Raw genomic sequence first — 22,707 nt, 5'->3', positions numbered from 1 at the left:
GAGACTAATTTGAAGAGGATTTGTTAACATCGTTAAGGAGGTTGTACATATGTTGTTGCAAGAGACTAATTTGAAGAGGATTTGTTAACATCATTAAGGACTTGTGCAAGGGAGCAGTAGATTTTCTTTTTCCTTTTTTAACTTCTGCTCTAGGACAATGGGGACGGGGTTGGAGTGTAGAAAAAGGAGAAATCAGTTGAGGCAATGGATTATGAACAGAAAAATCCCTTTGTACCCAGATAGATTCTCAAAGTTTTTTGGGGAAGAGACAGAACACAAAAGGAGGTTTTATGGTGTATGAGAATTTTTTTTCTCCTTTCTTTTCGAATATCACATAGCTTGGATTAGTCAAATTGGCCCAACCTAGGGAAGGCAATTTTTTCCATTTCTCCGATCCCCGTGGGAATCTGTCCTAAATGGGGCAAGGATGGGGATGATTTTTCCCCTGCGGAAATGGGGATGGGGAAAGTTTCATCCCCGTTAGCGGGGGGTCCCCATTAATAAAATTACCAAATTACCCCTATATATAATACTTTTAGCGCTTACCCTACAAACTATGTTTCGGTTTTTTCCCCTCCTCTTCTTTTTCTTCTTCACGGTGATGGCGTTGGAGTCTCAACTCTCGACTGGATTTATGTGTTCTTCTTTTTCTTCTACATAGTGACGATGCTGGAATTTGGATTGAATTTATTTTCTTCTACACAATGACGTTGTAGTCGGTGCTGAAGTCTACAGAGTCTGGACTGGAATTCTGCATACAACAGATTGTTAGAGTTGGATGAACAGACTTAGGAATGGCAACGGGGCGGGGCGGGAACGGGGAGCCACTTCCCATCCTCATCTTCATCCCCACCCCATAAAAAAAACCTATCCCCATCCCTGTCCCCGTCCTTGCTAACAGGGACAAGACTGTCCCCATCCCCGTCCCCGCGGGGTCCCCACTCCCCACCAAACCTCTTACTGTATATAACCTACTAAGGTTAAAGTAGATTACATCATTTAATCTACTAAGGTCAAATACTCATTTTGACAAGATAATTTGAATTTTTTTTCCAAAAACACGCCAAACCTTAAATTTAGCCGATTGAAGTTCTTCCATAAACAAATTTTGGCATATTAAAAGGATTCTTGCTCCCTCCTGCATTAAAAGCAAGACACCAGTTTTGAGTCTATCAATAACTTTCAAACCTTAAACTTTTGGCATATTAAATTATTAAAAGGATTCTTCAAAACGGAATTTGATTATGTTCAAAAGGAGAGGACCACCGAATATGAACTAGAAAGTCCCAATTAGCATTCAGAATTTCGGGTCTATCAATAACTTTCAAACACAGGAATTTACATAGAAAAGAAATGAATTCATATGTTCCAATATTAAATTTGTGTTAAACTCAAACAAAATAACAATAAATTGAAAAAAAAAAATGAATGTATAAATATTTAAATGTCAAAAGAAACAATAAATCCATGCGAAACTAATCAACTAATTAAAAAATAAACACATTTAGTCAAGTCTCAACAAATATAAAAGCGTACTTTTAATTAGCCATGCAAAACTAATCAACTCAAGTGCTCCATGTAATCTTACTTTCTTCATAAACTACGCTTCAACTTGAAGCATTTTCGCAACATGATTCTTTGTCCTACAATATTATAAAATCATAAATTTTATTTAGTCATTATTAATTAAATTTAATATACTTAAAGAGAGGTGACAAAAAAAAATAAAGATAGCATAGAAAACACAAATTTAAATCTACCTCATCTTAATCCATATCTTCAAAAAAAAGTGCAACATCCCAAATGATTAGTGGAACAAGAATCTGATAAAAAAATGATTCACTTTAATTAGCCATGCATTCTATAAATTATATAAATTTCTTAAATAATTATACTAAAATACTTAAATACCTTGTATTTCAGCCCTCAACCAATCTTGTGCACACATTAATGCCTCCAATATATCTCGATGAAGCCTGCTATGATGTGGACTAACAAATCTTTCATTAGTACTAAAAGCATATTCTGAAGCCACAGTGGATACAGGAATGCCCAAGACATCTTTAGCAATCAATTGCAAAGTAGGATACCTAATCCCGGTTATCTTCCACAACTCCAATATGTTAAAATCAACCATTCTAGGTATAACATGTTCTTCCGAATAATGATCTAACTCGGACTTAACATATGCAACATTATTCTTCAAAGCCACATACAAGTCATAATCACACATGTGATCCAACTCATCAAGAGTAGCAATCCCTGACTGAGAAGTTGTAGCCATTGAAGATTTGAATTCATAGCTTCCACCACTAGACCTTGATTGATACTGAGTAACCAAGTCAACACAAATTTCTTGGACCTTTTTAATTTCATCCAAATATGCAGTTTGTCCATAGAAAAGTTTATAGTAATATTCCAACAATGTCAATTTGTATCTAAGATCTAAGACAGTAGCTATAGCCATAATACCATGAATCTCGCACCAATACTTGTCAAACTTGGATGTCATTTTTTATGCCATTGATTTTATGACATCATGCCCACAATTAAGCCACCGCCTTAATGCTAACCTAATCTCACAAATCTTAGGGAAATAAAGATTAGTTGTAGGATACTTGGTCCCAGAGAACTACTGGTCACATTATAAAACAATTTCAACCTCTCACAAATTTCGTTTGCCATTTCCCAATCACTCTCAAATGGCACACATTTGTATAATGGCTCTCATTGCTTTTGATGGAGGCCCATCACAAAGCCTATCTCATCCCTAGGGGCGGCAGCTCCTAGGATAAGGATAAGTTAACTAAGATCCAAGAATTCAAGATAAGCAAGGGATCCAAGAATCCAGGATTAGCAAGATTAGCAAGACTCTTCCAAGATTAGCAAGATTAGCAAGACTCTTCCAAGATTAGCAAGATAATGGAAGACTCTTCCAAGATTATCAAGAAAGACTCCAAGAAGCATCAAGATTAGCAAGATAATCCAAGATCCATGCACCTAGGGAGATCGGACGGAGGAGATCAAACCAAGGAGAGTTCGATCCTATCAAATTAGATGTTTAGATCTATCCTACTTATTATTTCCTAGTTCTTTTACAATTTCCAAATGTATTATAAATACTTTTATTTTCCCAAAGTTATTCATCAATTCATATTTCATATTTTCATAATTTCTTCAAGTTCTCTTCTTCCTATTTTTGCCACCTTTTCTCTCTCCTAGAGAAATCGGTGCTATTCGCTAAGTGCTAGCGAACGCCCGGTGCTTGCATAACCAGCTCCGGTTTCCATTGCTTCCACGCTGCGTCAGGTGGTATCAGAGCAGGGAATTCGCCCAGTCATGTCCAACCCAGACGGTAGTAGTCGCAACCCACCCCGTGACGGAGATCAGGGGTTCCCAGCTGTTTGGAGAGCAATCGAAGAGCAACGTACAACCACACGTAACATCGAACAGTAGTTGGTAGAGGTGACTGAACAACTGCAAACCTTGTTACGGGAGGTTGTCCCACGAATCCGGGAAAATCCACAGCAGATCGCAGGAGACGATCACGATAGACCACCCGTCGCTACTGCGTCCCGACGCCCAGTTCTTGACGATGATAGTGATGACGATTTCGAATTTGGTGGTGCTCCAGTTCTTCCCGGCAACGACAGAAATGGTAGAAATTGGCACAACCAAGGTAATTTCAACCCCCGTAGGAATAATGATGAATTTAAACTCAAGGTAGATGTTCCTACTTTTAGTGGAGATCTTGGTAAAGAGGGACTTCTGGATTGGATAACAGAAGTCGATAGGTTCTTTGATTACATGGAAATACCAGAGGAACGAAGGGTAAAATTAGTAGCTTTCCGATTAAAGGGAGGCGCATCTGTTTGGTGGGAACGAATGAGAGAGACCCGGATGAGAGAAGGAAGGGGTCCTGTTCGAACTTGGAGGCGCATGAAACAATTAATCAGAGATAGATTTTTACCTCCTGACTACGAACAATATATGTTTGAATCTTATCAGAGGTGTGCGTAGGGTTCTCGTAGTGTTAATGAATATACATCTGAATTTTTGAGATTAGCTGAAAGAAATCAATTATCTGAAAGTGATAACCAGCAGGCAGCCCGTTATCTAAGCGGTTTAAGACCGTCTATCAGAGATAAAATTGGTGTACAGATGGTTCTTAGTGTGCAGGAAGCAAGGAACCTAGCCTTGAAAGCAGAATTAATGTTCCAGGACAAGGCACGCAGTGATAATTATCGCTGGTACAGCGGGAGCGACAATAGACCGGCAACTGTCGACAGGAACAAATCAGTTCCGGCAGTACAACCTTCTCACCCGACAAGTACAAGTAACGCCGGTAAGGCTACTACAGGAGGACATACTCGAGGTAATCCTTCCAACCCTCCTAAACCCAGTAACCCTTATGCAAGGCCTGCTCCTATTAAATGTTTTAAATGTGATGAGGTTGGACATAGATCCAGTGACTGTCCCAGGAGGAAGGCAGTTAATATGGTAGAAAGGGAGGAGGAAGAAGATATTGAGGAGGAAGTATATTGTAGACCTGATGGGGAGGATGAAGAGGGTCCATATGAACATGAGGAGTATACTTGTGTGGTAAGAAAATTGATGTTGTCCCAGAAAAATAGGATACTTCTCAAAGGCATAGATTATTTCGTACCAGATGTACTGTCAAGGGAAAATTATTTAATTTAATTATTGACAGTGGTAGTCAGGAAAATATTATTTGCAGAGATGTCATCCAACAGTTACAGCTGATTCCTGAAAAACATCCCAACCCATACACAATTGGGTGGATCAAGGAAGGAGGCGGCGTACGAGTGGAAGAACGCTGCAAGGTACCTTTTTCAATTGGTAAGTACCATGATGTAGCATATTGTGATATTGTAGATATGGATGCTTGCCATATTTTGTTAGGGAGGCCTTGGCAATTTGATACAGATGCAAGGCACATGGGTAGGAAGAATACCTACCAACTTGAAAAAGAAGGTGCACGTTATACTTTGTTACCCATAGCAGAAAAAAGTATTACAAATACTCCAAAGGCACATGAAAAGAATTTCCTTACCATCACCCATCATCATGCTGAATTTGTTAAAGAATGTAAGGATACTCATGAGATACATTTGTTAGTAGTAAAAGGAGAAGATGTTAATGATGAAAATACAATTCCAGCTGAAATACAGGGACTACTGGATGAATTTAAAGATGTAGTTCCAGAGGAGTTACCAAACGAACTCCCTCCCATGAGAGATATACAACACCATATTGATTTTGTTCCAGGTGCTAGTCTACCTAACCTCCCACATTACAGGATGAGTCCTAAGGAGAATGAAATCTTACGGGAAAAGGTAGAAGAATTATTAAAAAATGGACACATTCAAATCAACATGAGTCCTTGTGCAGTACCTGCCTTATTAACACCTAAGAAAAATGGCAGTTGGAGAATGTGTGTCGACAGCAGGGCCATTAACAAGATCACCATTGGGTACAAATTTCCCATTCCTAGGCTGGACGACATGTTGGACCAACTAAGCGGAGCTGTAGTTTTCTCAAAAATAGATCTCAGGAATGGATATCATCAAATCAGGATCCGTCCCGGAGATGAATGGAAGACAACCTTCAAGACTAGAGATGGCTTGTTTGAGTGGTTAGTCATGCCCTTTGGACTAACCAACGCACCCAACACTTTCATGAGGCCGATGAACCAGGTATTGCGCCCCTTCATTGGTAAATTTGTGGTAGTCTATTTTGATGATATCTTGATATACAGTAAATCTATCACTGAGCATGTGGGACATATTAGGGAGGTCCTGAAAACATTGAGGGAAAATAAATTATATGCTAATTTGAAGAAATGCATCTTTATGAATGATAATTTATTATTCCTGGGATTTATTATAAGCAAGGATGGTGTGAAAGTAGATGAGGAAAAGGTGAAGGCCATCAAGGAGTGGCCGACCCCATCCACTGTCACAGATGTCAGGCGATTTCATGGGTTGGCAACCTTCTATAGGCGTTTTATTAAGAATTTTAGTAGTATCATGGCTCCCATTACTAAATGCTTGAAAAAGGGGAAATTTCAATGGGGAGAAGAACAAGAGCAAAGTTTTGCTCTCATAAAAGAAAAGTTATGTACTGCTCCTGTTCTTGCCTTGCCAGATTTTAATAAGTTATTTGAAGTTGAATGTGACGCCAGTGGAATTGGCATAGGGGCTGTATTGTCCCAAGAGAAAAGGCCCATTGCTTTCTTTAGTGAAAAATTATGTGAAGCCATGAGAAAGTGGTCTACTTATGACAAGGAATTTTATGCTATGAGAAAGTGGTCTACTTATGACAAGGAGAGTTCGATCCTATCAAATTAGATGTTTAGATCTATCCTACTTATTATTTCCTAGTTCTTTTACAATTTCCAAATGTATTATAAATACTGTTATTTTCCCAAAGTTATTCATCAATTCATACTTCATAATTTCATAATTTCTTCAAGTTCTCTTCTTCCTATTTTCGCCACCTTTTCTCTCTCCTAGAGAAATCGGTGCTATTCGCTAGGTACTAGCGAACGCCCGGTGCTTGCATAGCCAGCTCCGGTTTCCATTGCTTCCACGCCGCGTCAGCTTTAAATGAGAAAAAAACATCATTTTAGCCTATAGCAACATAAAGCATCAAATAGGTGAAATTCCACCCAATCTTACAATCAATAATCAACTTCTTTGTAAGTGTGATTTTCAATTAACGAATTGTCTCGTCAAATTTTTCTTCTCTTTTTGGTGTTGTTAACCAAAAAGCAACATTATCACGTATCCTTTCAATACCTTCACCAATCACCTCCAAACCATCTTTCACAATAAAATTTAAAATGTGAGCACAACACCGCATATGCAATAATTTCCCATCAAACCACAATGAATCACTATAAAACTTTTCTAACAAGATATTCACCATTGCATCATTAGAAGAACAATTATCTAGTGTTATAGTGGGCAGCTTTCTATCAATGTTCTAGTTCATCAAAGTATCAAAAAGATTCTTACAAAGTATCTCAGAAGTATGTGGACAAGGCACATAGAGAAACCTAAACAAAACATTTAAATAATCATAAATTCACAATCATTATTCACAAAGAAACTAGCTTAAAACAAAATAAATCATTAATGTTGTTTTCTAAAGGGAAATAAAAAAACACTAGCAATGTAAATAAAAATTTAATAAAAAATCTTTAATTCATAATAGAGTTACCTTATGATCCGACTTTGCAACACTCAAGAACTATCAATAAAATGTGTCGTGATGGCCATGATTCCCCTTTTTTTATTGTTGGAAGTCCACATGTCAGTTGTGATGGCAATTCTACCCGTATTTTTTTCCAACAATTTCATGGTTTTAGATTTTTGATGATCATAAATGCCGAATATATCCTTCTTGATTGTATTCCGAGAAACCACCTTAAACAATGATTGCAGAGAACTAATGAATCTCCGAAACCCATGATGTTCTACCATTGACAATGGGTACTCATGCAAAATGATCATGTTGGCAAGTTCTCTTCTTGAAGTGTTTTGATCAAAAGTATAGGTTTCTAGTGCAACTTTCTCGTCATCTGTATTCTTAGATCTTAAAAATGATTGCTTTATACCCACTTGATTCTTGTACGGGCAAATTTTTAAGTGGTAATGCAAGTGTGTGGTCTCATTTTTTGTTTCCCCTCCAAGCTTTTCATTACAATAGATGCACACTGCTTTCCATTTATCTTCAACCTTTTGCCTCTTGAAGTGTTTCCATATTGTTGATCTCAACACCCATGTATGACCTAATTCCTTCATGGTTGGATTTGAACAAGTTGGTCCATTTAGATTTGAATCAACTGGTGTTGGTGACTCGTTCAATGGAGGATGATTCAGATCTTGACTTTGACTTTCTTGCATAGAACTCATTTTTACCTAAAAGATAAAAAAAATAGATAATACAATAGAATCAATAAATAATAAGATAATTACAATTGAGTTCAATTAGTATTTTGTCTTAAAAAAAAAGAATTCCAAAGCTAACATGGCTACGATTTAATTGTTTCATTACAAATATAAACTCTATTTAACATTGTAGGGATTTAGTTTGTAGCTCGCCAATTGAAAATCACACTTACAAAGAAGTTGATTATTGATTGTAAGATTGGGTGGAATTTCACCTATTTGATGCTTTATGTTGCTATAGGCTAAAAGGATGTTTTTTCTCATTTAAAGCAATGAGAGCCATTATACAAATGTGTGCCATTTGAGAGTGATTGGGAAATGGCAAAAGAAATTTGTGAGAGGTTGAAATTGTTTTATAATGTGACCAGTTGTTCTCTGGGACCAAGTATCCTACAACTAATCTTTATTTCCCTAAGATTTGTGAGATTAGGTTAGCATTGAGGCGGTGACTTAATTGGGGGCATGATGTCATAAAATCAATGGCATAAAAAATGACATCCAAGTTTGACAAGTATTGGTGTGAGATTCATGGTATTATGGCTATAGCTACTGTCTTAGATCCTAGATACAAATTGACATTGTTGGAATATTACTATAAACTTATCTATGGACAAACTGCATATTTGGATGAAATTAAAAAGGTCCAAGAAATTTGTGTTGACTTGGTTACTCAGTATCAATCAAGGTCTAGTGGTGGAAGCTATGAGTTTAAATCTTCAATGGCTACAACTTCTCAGTCAGGGATTGCTACTCTTGATGAGTTGGATCACATGTGTGATTATGACTTGTATGTGGCTTTGAAGAATAATGTTGCATATGTTAAGTCCGAGTTAAATCATTATTCGGAAGAACATGTTATACCTAGAATGGTTGATTTTAACATATTGGAGTTGTGGAAGATAACCGGGATTAAGTATCCTACTTTGCAATTGATTGCTAAACATGTCTTGGGCATTCTTGTATCCATTGTGGCTTCAGAATATGCTTTTAGTACTAATGAAAGATTTGTTAGTCCACATCATAGCAGGCTTCATCGAGATATATTGGAGGCATTAATGTGTGCACAAGATTGGTTGAGGGCTGAAATACAAGGTATTTAAGTATTTTAGTATAGTTATTTAAGAAATTTATATAATTTATAGAATGCATGGCTAATTAAAGTGAATCATTTTTTTATGAGATTCTTGTTCCACTACTCATTTGGGATGTTGCACTTTTTTTTGAAGATATGGATTAAGATGAGGTAGATTTAAATTTGTGTTTTCTATGCTATCTTTATTTTTTTTTTGTCACCTCTCTTTAAGTATATTAAATTTAATTAATAATGACTAAATAAAATTTATGATTTTATAATATTGTAGGACAAAGAATCATGTTGCGAAAATGCTTCAAGTTGAAGCGTAGTTTATGAAGAAAGTAAGATTACATGGAGCACTTGAGTTGATTAGTTTTGCATGGCTAATTAAAAGTACGCTTTTATATTTGTTGAGACTTGACTAAATGTGTTTATTTTTTAATTAGTTGATTAGTTTCGCATGGATTTATTGTTTCTTTTGACATTTAAATATTTATACATTCATTTTTTTTTTTCAATTTATTGTTATTTTGTTTGAGTTTAACACAAATTTAATATTGGAACATGAATTCATTTCTTTTCTATGTAAATTCCTGTGTTTGAAAGTTATTGATAGACCCGAAATTCTGAATGCTAATTGGGACTTTCTAGTTCATATTCGGTGGTCCTCTCCTTTTGAACATAATCAAATTCCGTTTTGAAGAACCCTTTTAATAATTTAATATGCCAAAAGTTTAAGGTTTGAAAGTTATTGATAGACTCAAAACTGGTGTCTTGCTTTTAATGCAGGAGGGAGCAAGAATCCTTTTAATATGCCAAAATTTGTCTATGGAAGAACTTCAATCGGCTAAATTTAAGGTTTGGCGTATTTTTGGAAAATAATCCAAACTATCTTGTCAAAATGAGCATTTGACCTTAGTAGGTTAAATGCTGTAATCTACTTTGATCTTAGTGGGTTATATACAGTACGAGGTTTGGCGGGGAGTGAGGATCCTGCGGGAACGGGGACGGGGATAGGTTTTTTCGTGCCGCTGCTAGCCCAACCAACTACCAAGCTAGTAGTTGTTAATTAAAAAACAAGGCATGGCATCGTAAGATTTTATTTTTCTTTTCGTTCAACCATTTCAAATGTATATAGAAATTTGATTTTTAATTATAGCACGAGGAGAGAGCGAGAATAGAGGAAGTAAAGAATCCAAATATATGGAAATTGAGAATATGCACAACTGCTATCAAATTTTCTTTTGACGCTGATGAACTTGATTTCTCTTTCTTACGCTATAGATTTATTATGAAGAATGTGTCTCGACCCCAACCGTGGGCTGGGCCTGGGCTAAGATTTTACAGGATACTAACAGCATTTAGGGCAGACTGAGCTTGACCGGCTTACACATCGTGCCTGAGAGTATATGTCCCACTCCCACCCTGGGCCCACCCAGACTTGGTTTCTACAGGATGACAACAGCATTTAGAACTGCAGATCTGAATATGACATTATGTGCAGGTAGACCTATTAATGGGCCAGGCTCGATTGAGCTTTAGCCAAAATTTGAATGGCCCAGCCCGAAGCCCGACCTATGAAGAGATCTATGATAGAGCCCAGGCCATTCAGACCCGAGAAGAAATGATCAAATGATCAACCCTTCCCTTACGACCCTACCAATGTGGAAAACAAAAATAAATAAAAAATAGTTCTAGATATAATGGAAAGAGTCAGAAAACCTTCACCCTCATACTTATTAGGAGCTGAGGTCATACAGCGGGAAGTATGCCAACTCACGGGCTGGGTCTGGGTGTGTTGTACTTGATACTTATTTTCATATCATATGAAAAATCTTTATTTTTTCACACATTAACATTTTGCTAATAAAAAAAGAAGGTAAAATCTATGATATCCTCTTCAACAATGAATAATCAACATTCCTTTAATACTTTTCTAATTACACAGAAAAGTGACTACTTTTCTAAAGAGTACGATACAATATAATTGCTATTCCTCTTTAGTTGGCTTGGGAATTCACGTATGGGAGAAATAGAGAGTTCAATTTCGTGATGAATTGTTGATCAACTTTTTTTCTGACCATCTGAATGTCTGATGAGAGATGCTTTTGTCAATCCCTTCCCTTCCCAATGATCATGAGCAATTTGTGCCACGTGTAGACAGTCTGAAAACCCATAATGTTGGCCACATGTAGAGATAGGGACTTGAGATTGGTGGCTGCTTTTCATTGACGTGGCAACATTCCTAAATTATTTATTCTTCTATTCTTTTCCTTTCTTCCCCTTCCATGAGTCCTCTTTATTCTGGGGGGAGAGACTAGAGAGAGTATTAGGAAAAGTGTGTGAGTCCTTCATCTGCAACTGCAACAATTCTGCATTGATTAATTTGGTGCATACATGCAGTAGTGTGTACCTCCAGCCTCCAACCAACACTGTTGATGACGCACATTACGGTATTTGAGTTTGAACCCACATGATTTTGGTTGAGTTCTCCAAAATTGGGACCAGCACAAATTCTACGCGTGGCTTTTGATTGTCCTTGCACTGTTCTAGTAATCTGCCTCTGCCAATATTATTTCTGTCTCTGTAATATATATTAATATATTATAACTGTAGAGTATTAAGAGTGTGTAGAAGGTAAAGACGTGCCCACTTCCGACACATCAACAGTGTGCAGTGTGCAGTGTGCAGCAGTTCTGTCTGCTGCAAACAAATTTTTATGGTAGCCCTTCTGTTTGTTTTGTTGCATCATCTCTTGGAGTTGGAGGATGCAGACAATAGAAAAGGAAATGTTGAATAAGGTCCAGGAGGATCCCCGGCCCACCCAACCCATCTGATAAATGGGCCAAGAAGAGTCCAATGCCCTATGCCCTAGACTAGAGCCATGAATAATAATTGAATATGAATATTCTCTCTTATTCTTGATCAGCTGCTCGTTAAATCATCAATTCCTCTCTTTTCTTTGTTAATTAACGTGAATTTATATGGTGTAGCTGCTTCGTCTTTTCTCTTTTGAAATCTTCAAATCGTCTGAACGATCTCTGTCTAGACAATGAAAAAAAATAGAGGAAAGAAGAAAAATCTTCAAAAGATCAACGACATGACCATCCCTTTTGGCTCTTGTTCGTACCAAACCCAATTCTTCTATTTTATATATTTTTTATTTTATCGGCGGCGAAACCATAGAGCGACAGACAGAGAGAAAGAATAGACACCAGAGTCTATAGAGGACATGATTAGAGCCGGACTGAAAGGGTCATCACAGAAGAAAGGATATAAATCTGGGTTTTGCTTACAACTCTTACAGTCTTACTCTTTTACTAAATTCATTTCTTTATTTCTTTTTTATTCATATTGTTTTGTGAATTTTATTATTGGATCTCTCTTTGACTCTCTCTCTCTCTCCTGTCTTTAAGGTCCATTTCACACACTTTATTTTATCGATTTTCGTTTCTTTTAAAGCTTTCTCGGAATCTGAACTAGCTCCTTGTTTGGACGGCTATTTAATGCTTTTTAGTAGGTAAGGAAGAGTGAAGTTACCGTCACTTTGCTCTTTTTTTTTTCTGCTTTATTTTTCGGTTTACTTCTCGTTTTGCCCTTAACTAATGATAGGAATATAATAGAAGCTGGTTTGAGTGGATTTAATCATAAAACAGAGATAAATCCTTAAAATAAAGAATGCTAAATACAGCCTTAGTCGATAAGCTCTCTCATTTAGTCATTTCATTAGAGTCAATCAGGACACAAGTCACAACCCGTATTTTCCACTCCTTCCCACTTGTTAACGTTACACTGATATGGTTTTGACTAGAGATTGGATAGTGTTTGATAATAAAAAATGTCGTTGAAATTCCTTTCTATTTCCATGAACTTCTCCACTTACATCTAGATGGGGAAGAAATTGGAGGTTAGTTTTCTCACCCTCTCAGTCTCAGTGACAAGTAGCCCAATTTGGAATCTCTGCTACCCATTGGTGAAGTATTGCTTTCTTACCTGGATTCTATTTGTATGTATTTCGAGAAACAAAAGCAATTATATGGATCCACCATCACCAATCGCCATCTAAGTGCTTGGAACTTGGAAGTGGATTTCCTATTATTGTTAGGTTTGAAACTCTTGCTTGTTCCATGACCCATCTGGGGTTCATCTTTTCTCTTTGTTTTTCATAATTTTAACCCTAATTTCAGGAAAACCCAGATTGGGGGTCTGAGCCCACTATCACAAGGTTGAAACCAAAGGGTATTCGATTATTGATAAATAGAATGGTAAGATCTGAACCATGGTGTTGGTGTCCGTATCTTGACACTCGACCCCACTAGAATGTCCTGGCCTGATGCGGATTGTATTCTCTTGATCCAACTACATAATGGGCCCTACCAGGGGCCCATCTTTTTCCCAAAAGCAAAGTATGCAATAGAACCTTAACCAATGGCTGTCCGGTAAGTACAGATTCACAGAAGTAAAAGGATGTGGTAGAGAAGGGGTGGGTGATGATGGGCACTTCATCTTGGAGATTTGAGAATGGAATCTATGATGACCTCAGAGCTTCAGACGATCTGATAAAAAACAAAGGGAAAATTAACAAAGAACATCAACAGGCAACAGAGTTCTTGGGGTGAGCGAGTTTTCATCTCCAAGAACCAGAGAAAGGCCGCCAGTCTGGTGAATTCACAGACAGACTGGGATGTTGGCTGGTTAAGTGGGGGGGGGGGGGGGGACATTGAAATATGGATAGGGTCTTGGCTCTTGGGTGGGTAGTAGTAGGGCAGAGGGATAAAGAAGAGACAATGGGGGGGCTGTTGTGCGCCAGTAAGCACCAAGCACCAAGCAGAGGGTTGGTTTGTTCTTTTGGAGGTCTATCAAGTTTGGAGTGGAGGAGGCCCTCCCTCGCTCCCTTGGACTGTCGTATCAGAATTTAATGATGATAAGGAGATACTTCTGCCCCACCCACCCGCATTCCCTCCTCTTTAATCCTCCCTTTTTCTTCTTATCTCTCATCAGACTCTCCCCCCATTAGATTCTCTTTTTGGGTCTCACACCCCTTCCATTGCGGATTGGTGTAATTTATTATGGAGTAGTTGTTTTACTTTTTTTTTTCTTTATAAATGATGGTTTACCGTTCTAGAAGGGCATAGGCTCCAATCATGGAGCCTATCATATTGGTTACTGAAAAAATGATAAAGAAAGAGGGAGAAACTATCATCATCTATGTATCTATTTTGCCTTTAACTCCCATCTCTCTCTCTCTCTCTCAAACTATTCTTTTGTTACCATTATCTTTATGTCCTTGCGTGGATATTGGTGAAAGTTTCACCCCCACTAGTTTCAAGTTTCTATGTTGAAGTTGTGCGGCCAATATCAAATACAAAAAAAGAAAAAAGGCTTTTAATGAATTACTTACTTAATGACCCATTTTTCTCATTTTTCATTTTACAAACTCCCTTGAGCCTTGACAGTCTTAAAGTTTTAACTTCAGCTTACCCGGTTATTGTGTCAAACTCATCCAATGTTTTATGATAACTTGTACAAAGACAGAATAGTTAGTTGTTTCCTTTCTTATGGGCCCAGTTACTTGGATTATCCCCCTATTTAGTCTTTCCTACACTGAAACGACAAATTCAGAGTGTATATGTTCTTGTTTTGAAACTTTCTCAGAATTAGGGAATGGAGAATGGAGACAAGCTTTGAACACAACCAATGAAATGGGTCCCGATCAAATTCCAATTTTAAGCTGTGCAAAGTTAAATTCGGATTTCTATGGATGTGGATTTGTAAGAAGAGGCTCGTGGAACATGTGAGGGCAGATCGGTCAAATATTGAAATGAAGAAGAGGCATTGGTTAATCATTTATGTAGAAACTAGAAAGAAAGGAGGCATGGACCATGGAGAAAAGAATAAAAAGTGTTAATGAAGAGAAAGCAATTGGTGTTTAAGCTTTAGGGTCAGGGTCAGGGTGAGGCAGGGCAGAGAAGGACAGTGTAAGACTGAATCACTGAAAGAATTGAGTAGAAGCTGAGATCAAAAGAGGGAGATGATGACGTCTTTAGTCACGCCTTCATGGGCATTTTGGCAAACAGAACAGCCCTCCTTCCCCCTAGCTATACTGCATCTGGGTCTGTGTCTCTATAAGAAACACTGGCCTGCCATGAACAGAGAACACAAGTATATAATACAACACCAGTGACCACCCAAAAAAGCTTCGCCAAAGTTGTCATCACCTCTAAATTTGTCGGCCCTTGACGCTGCCAACACCACCATCGCTTCGGTCACCAACCAACCCCCCAGGAGGCCAGGACCCAGCCATCTTGTCACCGTAGGTAAGGGGCTCCACCGTCGGACATGGACTGATGGACGGGCCCCAGGCTGAAAGAGAATAGACAGTGGGGTGAAGATTGACCAAGCAAATTACGGAAGTTCTCTGCCTGCCTAGTGCTTAGCCACTTAGCCTACTGCCTACCGTATCATATGGAACCTCCTCTTTTTTTTTTCTTTCTTTTTCTTTGCGCAAGATATGTATTTGCTCTAGTCCTAGCAGAGCGGTCCTCAGACCGACCTCACAACAGGTTCACCCGTACATTAGGTGTATTTCCGTACATGTATTTTGTCATTATGGGAGATGTTCCCAATACACAACTGCGATCTTTTATGATGAAGATGGTGGGAAGAGGAATGCTGTGCGAGTAAATCCCAATTCTATTCTTCCCAAATCCACTCAAAGTGATTTAGTACAAAATCTGCCCAAATTGAAAGAGAGAATCTTGTGGGGCTTTTCTTTTTGCCTCACTGTCATATACATCTTGCTACGTGGAAAATCTTACATTAGAAATTTTTGTTAAACGCCTTATTATGAATAAGTGTGAGAAAGAAAAACCGAAAATTCTGGTTAATTGAATTAGTTGGTTTGATATTTAAAAAAAAAAGCACAGGTATCACTTTAGTTTTGATTAACCAATATAAAAAACCAACAATTAATCGAATGGATTAATATACATATTGATGCGGCACGATCTGGGCACTCCTATCTGGCTGCTGACTGGATCTTTGTTGGCAATGAATGGGACCTGAGAAGATGAAGAAGAATGATTCCCGGGGATTTGCCTGACGGGAATACTCCGAAACTTAAGTTAAAACACTGGGAAGGAAGAAGAGAGAGTATAAAAGCCTAAGAGTGTAGATCGCGCAGGATCACTATGTCTCGAGATAAGCTCGTGAGCAAGTAAGAGTGCAAGTTTAGATTTAATTCCGGGGAGAGAGAGAGAGAGAGAGTCTGTCTCTCTGCTTGAAGGGCTTTTATAGTGGCGTTCTTGTCAAATCAGGCGTAACCGCCACTGGGCTCCTGTCGCAGTCGTTACTTGCCAGGGTTGCGCAGGTGATCGTTACAATGTAGTACCCGCTTGGCTGAGTGACACGTCTTTGAAGGGACAGGCACGCCACCATCTGTCGAGAGACGTGGGGCAGACTGTCAATCGGTCAGGGACTGCGCCGTCAGTCGAGAGACGTGGCGCAGTTTGACGAGTATGGTCTTGTCAGATAGAAGCTTCCTGAGAGCGTCGCATCACAATCGCAAGTTACTTTGTAGCGGACTATCCTTGTCGCGAGCTACATTGTAGCAAACTCTTAGGGGTACTTCGAGGTAACCCTTATCAAGGTTAGTCTTGGGGGCAGTTCTTTTGCCCAGGTGCTGGAGTGAACTGGTGTCCCTAGCTCGCGAGCTGAAATAATCTTGGAGTATTCCCTTCTCAGTAGCTCGGGGGATCTGGAGCTCGCGTTGTAGCGAGCTCCCCCTATAGAGAGCTATGACGTAGCGAACTGTTCTACAGATTCGTTACTTTGTCGCAGTCAAGCCAGGCTGCTGAGCCGTTGCTCGTGCTGAGTCAGATCCACGTGTCATCATCTTAGTAGGTCGGGTCAAATCATCTTCCATCAATTGCCCCCACTCCTCGAGCTAAGAGTGTTTCCTTAGCGCGAGGAGTTCATGCAGTGTGACAGATTGATTTGAACAAAATTCAAATTTGATTGACTGCTCATATTAAATGCCTGCGCGGGAATCAAGGGATTTTTTGACTTTTTGAATACCGAAAACGTGCTAAAGTGGCTCTTAACTCCGGATGTCATGCATTCGTCATTACCCCAATCATGGGGTACGTGCAGCCAGTCACATTTCGGTTTCAGAAGGTGTGCGGTCAGTTTGACCGCGAACCGTCGGATCTGCTTTCAATCTGGGCCGTTGATTCTCGGGGGTACAATGACTATAAATAGGACCCCCTGGGCCTCATTTCCTTTCATACCATCTTGCTGCCTTCGGATTCTGAGGTCGCGCATTCATTTAGTCTACCCGAGTTCCTCAGTTTACTTCGTTTCGTCTTTTCTGGTGAGTCCCAATCATTGTCAACCATGTATGGGTACCCATACCATACCTACCACCGGGGCAGTAACCAAAACGACGATGCTCCCTCAAGCTCGGGGGGAGCTTGGGAGCAGGTCCCGGAGGGTCGGGAGACCTCCGGCGATGTAGCATCCACTTCCCGGGGGAGGGAGCCTAACACTTTCGGCCCTTCCTCCATGACGGTGGAGAGACTCAGGTCTCTAATCCGCTATTTTCACCTCCCTAGGGACCTGGTCTACAGCCTCCCCACTGGCAACTTGCCTTGGGAGTATGGTCCCAATGATATAGTTATCTTCCAGGAACAACTCGAGGCTGGCCTGCGTCTCCCTCTGCACCCCTTAATAGTGGAGGTGCTAAACCATTTTAACGTCACCATCGATAAGCTTCATCCCAACACTATTCGGAACATGGTTGGGACTATATCTTTGTGCTACGAATACTGTCTTCCTTTGAACCTTGACATCTTTGCCTCTATTCTTTGTATAAAAAATGCCACTCCTGGGGTTCCACCGGAGAGGCGCTTTTACTACCTCTCTCCCCGCCGCAGCTATAAGCTCTTGTACGAGCTACCAAATAAGATTCCTGCCTGGAAGCGGGATTATTTTGTGGTCCGTAACCCCGAGGGGTGGCCCTTCCCAACTTCTTGGAGGGGCACCATCCAGGACCCCGGGGCCAAGTTGGACCCCGAAACTCGGAAAATGATGTTGTCTTGGGCATCGGTAGGTTTCCTCTGTTCGGACTACTTGACCGAGAAGAAGCTCGTGCAGGCCGGCCTGAGTCCAGGTAGGTTGTCTTTTTAGGTCGCGTAGTGTCTTGTAGTAATATTACGTATATACATGTATTTTGTTCTTTACTGAACTGATATCTTGTGGTTTCATTTTTGGTAGCCATTATGTCTGGTGTTGATTTGCGTCGCCTCCTTTCGAGCAACTAGAGGCGCAAAGTGAAGAGGTCGCACCCCGACCAGACTCCCCCCTATGGGGGTACCGAGTTCGGGTCTACTAAGCTAGACTTCACCTCTCCGCCGCCCGAAGTTCCGCCGCCTCCATCTGAAGGAGGTGTAGGCGGGGCCAGCCTCGAGGAGGGCGAGCTCCCGCAGCAAGGGGTGGTCCCTCCAGGTCCTTCTCAATCGTTTCCCTACTCGCGGTTCTCAGTGGGGAAATGGGAGGGTGTAAATGACTTCGTTGTGGCTCGTCGAAGGAGCCAAAGAGCAATCTGCATCGAAGAGGTCGCTAACTGGGGGGCGATGGAGCCTGGGGATCTTGTCGCGCTCGCCGCTTCTCACTGTATGGTGGTAAGTGGTCCTTCTCTTCTCCTTCGTCTTTCACTTCCTTTTGTTGTCCTTTGACTCCAGTCTCTTGTTGGCAGGTGAACACCGCCATACACGCCATGGCCCTCCAGACGCACATCCACTCCTATGACGCTCATAACCAGAAGGTCAACGTTCAGAAGCTCCATGGCGAGCTCGACCGGACTCGGGGTGAGCTACACTCGCAAGGGGAGCGAGTCCCAAGAGCTACACTCGGTAGGTTTCCTCTGTTCGGACTACTTGACCGAGAAGAAGCTCGTGCAGGCCGGCCTGAGTCCGGGTAGGTTGTCTTTTTAGGTCGCGTAGTGTCTTGTAGTAATATTACATATATACATGTATTTTGTTCTTTACTGAACTGATATCTTGTGGTTTCATTTTTGGTAGCCATTATGTCTGGTGTTGATTCGCGTCGCCTCCTTTCGAGCAACTAGAGGCGCAAAGTGAAGAGGTCGCACCCCGACCAGACTCCCCCCTATGGGGGTACCAAGTTCGGGTCTACTAAGCTAGACTTCACCTCTCCGCCGCCCGAAGTTCCGCCGCCTCCATCTGAAGGAGGTGTAGGCGGGGCCAGCCTCGAGGAGGGCGAGCTCCCGCAGCAAGGGTTGGTCCCTCCAGGTCCTTCTCAATCATTTCCCTACTCGCGGTTCTCAGTGGGGAAATGGGAGGGTGTAAATGACTTCATTGTGGCTCGTCGAAGGAGCCAAAGAGCAATCTGCATCGAAGAGGTCGCTAAGTGGGGGGCGATGGAGCCTGGGGATCTTGTCGCGCTCGCCGCTTCTCACTGTATGGTGGTAAGTGGTCCTTCTCTTCTCCTTCGTCTTTCACTTCCTTTTGTTGTCCTTTGACTCCAGTCTCTTGTTGGCAGGTGAACACCGCCATACACGCCATGGCCCTCCAGACGCACATCCACTCCTATGACGCTCATAACCAGAAGGTCAACGTTCAGAAGCTCCATGGCGAGCTCGACCGGACTCGGGGTGAGCTACACTCGCAAGGGGAGCGAGTCCCAAGAGCTACTCGTCTGAGACTAGGAGGCGCAGATTGCTAGGCTTTCTGAAGAGAGCGCGCACTATAGGGAGGAGTCGTCGAGGGTGGCTGCGAAGAGGGAGCTCCTTCACCAACAGGTTCGGGACTTGGAGTCCACTCTTCTGGACCGAACTCGGAACTTCGACAACATGGTGGAGGCCAAGCAGGAGAGAGCGGTCTGGGACTTTAAGGACTCTCAGGAGTATCATGACCTCCAGGTGGAGTATGGCTTGAGCTCGTACCACTCCGGATTCAAGCTCTGCCGCTGGTTGGTCCGAAAGAAGTTTTCCGGGCTCAATCTTGACGGCATCACTATGAAGGGTTTGTCTCCCGAGACGGCAGACCAGGCGGAGGAGGAAGAGCCTGACTCCCCGGAGGACGAGGACAAAGTGGAGGAGGAGGACCCCTAAGGCTGGCGGCGTTGATTTTCTGCTTTGATTTCTGGTGGCTCTCGGGTGCCATAAACCCGGTCATGAAAAGATCATTGCTGGGTGGTTGTGCCCTTTTTACCTTCTACTGAACTTTCTCGAGCTGTTTTGCTCGGTTGTTTTTTTTTTTTTTGAAATAGTAATGAATTTTCTTTTCTTCTTCTAAGTATGGTGTGCTCTTTTTATTTTTGCTAAAGCAATCTCATCACTTCGAGCTATTAGGGCTACATACCCGAAATAGGACCTTTCGACAGTTACGTTTGAGGCATCCCTATAGTATACCGCGGAGTGGTTACCATGTATGCCCGAACTATACGTTTGTTGCTTATACCTTAGTTCAACCAATGTGCCGAGATGAGTCAAGCTTTGAGGGGTTTAAACCTGAGTTGCCTACGCCTCTGATATTTCATACATTGCCTTCGCCACTGAAGCGGCTAAGTCTTTCCTGATGCCGAGGTATTCGTTAGCTCGGTGTTTTAGCCCTTAGGCTAAGGGGGTGACATAGTCTGCCCTTGAAGTTTGCCCATGCCATGGAGGCGACTAGGTCTTGTTGCGCCAAGGTTGTGTTAGTTCGGCATTTTGGCCCTTAGGCTCTAGGAGTGACTCATGGTCTTCTCAGTAGTTCGCCCATGCTATAGAGGCGACTGGGTCTTATTGCGCTGAGGTCGTGTTAGCTTGGCATTTTGGCCCTTAGGCTCTGGGAGTGACTCATGGTCTACCCAGTAGTTATAGGTAATATTGCCTTAAGTTGACAATATTCCATGCCCAAGGTACTTGTTTCCCTTCAAGGGTTTCGAGCTCGTACGTTCCTTCCCTGAGAACTCGTTTCACTCGGTAAGGTCCTTTTCGATTCAGTCCGAGCTTACCAACGTCGGGCTCAGGTACCCTAATTTTTCGAAGGACCAGGTCGCCAACGCAGAGGTTCCGCTTCTTGACCCTAGCGTTATAGTACCGAGCTACTCTTTGTTGATAAGCTATGGTCCTGATATACGCAAGGTCCCTTACTTCGTCGAGTAGGTCGAGGTTGGTACGTAGCTCGTCTTCATTTGCATTGTCGTCGTACGCTTCCAGTCGTAGTGAGGGAACCTCAATCTCAGTTGGGATGACTGCTTCGATGCCGTAGGTGAGGTTGAAGGGGGTTTCTCCTATGGCGGTTTTCCCTGTGGTTCGGTAAGCCCATAGAACGCTGGGTAGCTCATCTGCCCACAGTCCTTTAGCTCGGTCTAGGCGTGCTTTGAGTCCGCAAAGAATAGCTCTGTTTGTGACCTCTGCTTGACCGTTTGCTTGAGGATGTGCGAACGAAGTGAAGTTCTGTTAGATCCCCATGTCTTGACACTAGTTCTGGAATTTGATGTTCTCAAACTGCTTGCCGTTGTCAGAAATTAACACCCGAGGTAGCCCGAAGCGGCATACGATGTTCTTCCAAAAGAAGTTTTGAACGCTTTGGGTTGTGATTGTTACGAGAGGTTCGGCTTCTACCCACTTGGTGAAATAATCCACTGCTACCACTAAGAACTTCCTCTGGCCTGTCGCTGGTGAAAATGGCCCAAGTATGCCGATACCTCATTGTGCGAAAGGCCACGGGCTGGTGAGGTACTTGAGGTTGGCAACAGGCTGATAGGGGATGTTGGCGTGCTTCTGGCACTTGTCACATTTTCTGACGAGCTCAATGGCGTCTGCTTTCATTGTCGGCCAGTAGTATCCTTGTCGTAGTGCTTTTTGGGCGAGGGCCCTGCCCCCCAAATGTCCGTCGCACAGACCCTCATGAGTGTCACGGAGTACGAGCTCGGCTTCGATAGGTTGCAAGCAGCGCAGGTAGGATAGCATGTAGGATCTTCGGTACAACCGTTCATCTATCATGACATATTTGGCTGCCTGACGCTTTACCCTCCTGGCGGCGTTGCGGTCTGCAGGGAGGGTCCCGTGTAGCAGGAAGCTCGCGAGCGGGTCGATCTAGCTCGATTCTTCTTGAACAACAGAAGCGACCTCCTCTGCCTCCCAGAGAATGCTAGGCTGAGGCAAGTTCTCTATGTACACGGTTCTCATGGTATTATCACTAGTCTGTCTAACCGGGACAAAGCGTCGGCCTTAGCGTTCTCTGACCTTGGGATTTGCCTGATGAAGTATGACTGGAAGTTGAGCAGGGCTTCCAGTACATTGGCTAAGTAGGCAATCATAGTCGGTTCGCGAGCTTCGTATTCTCCTGTGACCTGATTGACCACGAGCTGGGAGTCGCTGCAGATGATAATGTGCTTGGCTTTCATTTCTTTGGCTAGAGCTAGCCCGGCTATCAACGCTTTATACTCCGCTTCATTGTTGGATGCCGCGAACTCGAAGCACAGTGCGTACTCCAACTTTGTGCCACTTGGGCCGTATAGGACTATTCCGGCTCCACTGCCGTTGCTGGTTTGAGGAGCCATCTATGTGAAGGATCTAGGGCTCCTCATCCCAGATCGTGCTTGGCCTAACTTGGAGAGATGCCGCACTGGCTGCAAACTCACGGTGCT

General features: G+C 41.8%; 2 protein-coding genes across 2 annotated transcripts; one reads left to right on the top strand and one right to left on the bottom strand.

Moving 5' to 3' along the window:
* Positions 1-1,903: 1,903 nt before the first annotated feature.
* On the bottom strand, positions 1,904-2,512 carry LOC148804133 (zinc finger BED domain-containing protein DAYSLEEPER-like). Its single transcript, XM_088899524.1, has one exon. It carries the CDS (start codon positions 2,510-2,512, stop codon positions 1,904-1,906), a length of 609 nt encoding a protein of 202 aa, XP_088755650.1.
* Positions 2,513-8,467: 5,955 nt separating this feature from the next.
* LOC148804132 (zinc finger BED domain-containing protein DAYSLEEPER-like) lies at positions 8,468-9,076 on the top strand. The gene has a single exon (XM_088899521.1). It carries the CDS (start codon positions 8,468-8,470, stop codon positions 9,074-9,076), a length of 609 nt encoding a protein of 202 aa, XP_088755647.1.
* The last annotated feature ends 13,631 nt before the right edge of the window (positions 9,077-22,707 follow it).

Source organism: Nelumbo nucifera, chromosome 1 (genome assembly GCF_055504915.1).
Source record: "Nelumbo nucifera cultivar China Antique chromosome 1, China Antique-T2T, whole genome shotgun sequence".
NCBI lineage: Eukaryota > Viridiplantae > Streptophyta > Magnoliopsida > Proteales > Nelumbonaceae > Nelumbo > Nelumbo nucifera.
The sequence above is the reverse complement of the archived record's forward strand: the minus strand, read 5'-3'. Positions and strand labels throughout refer to the sequence as shown.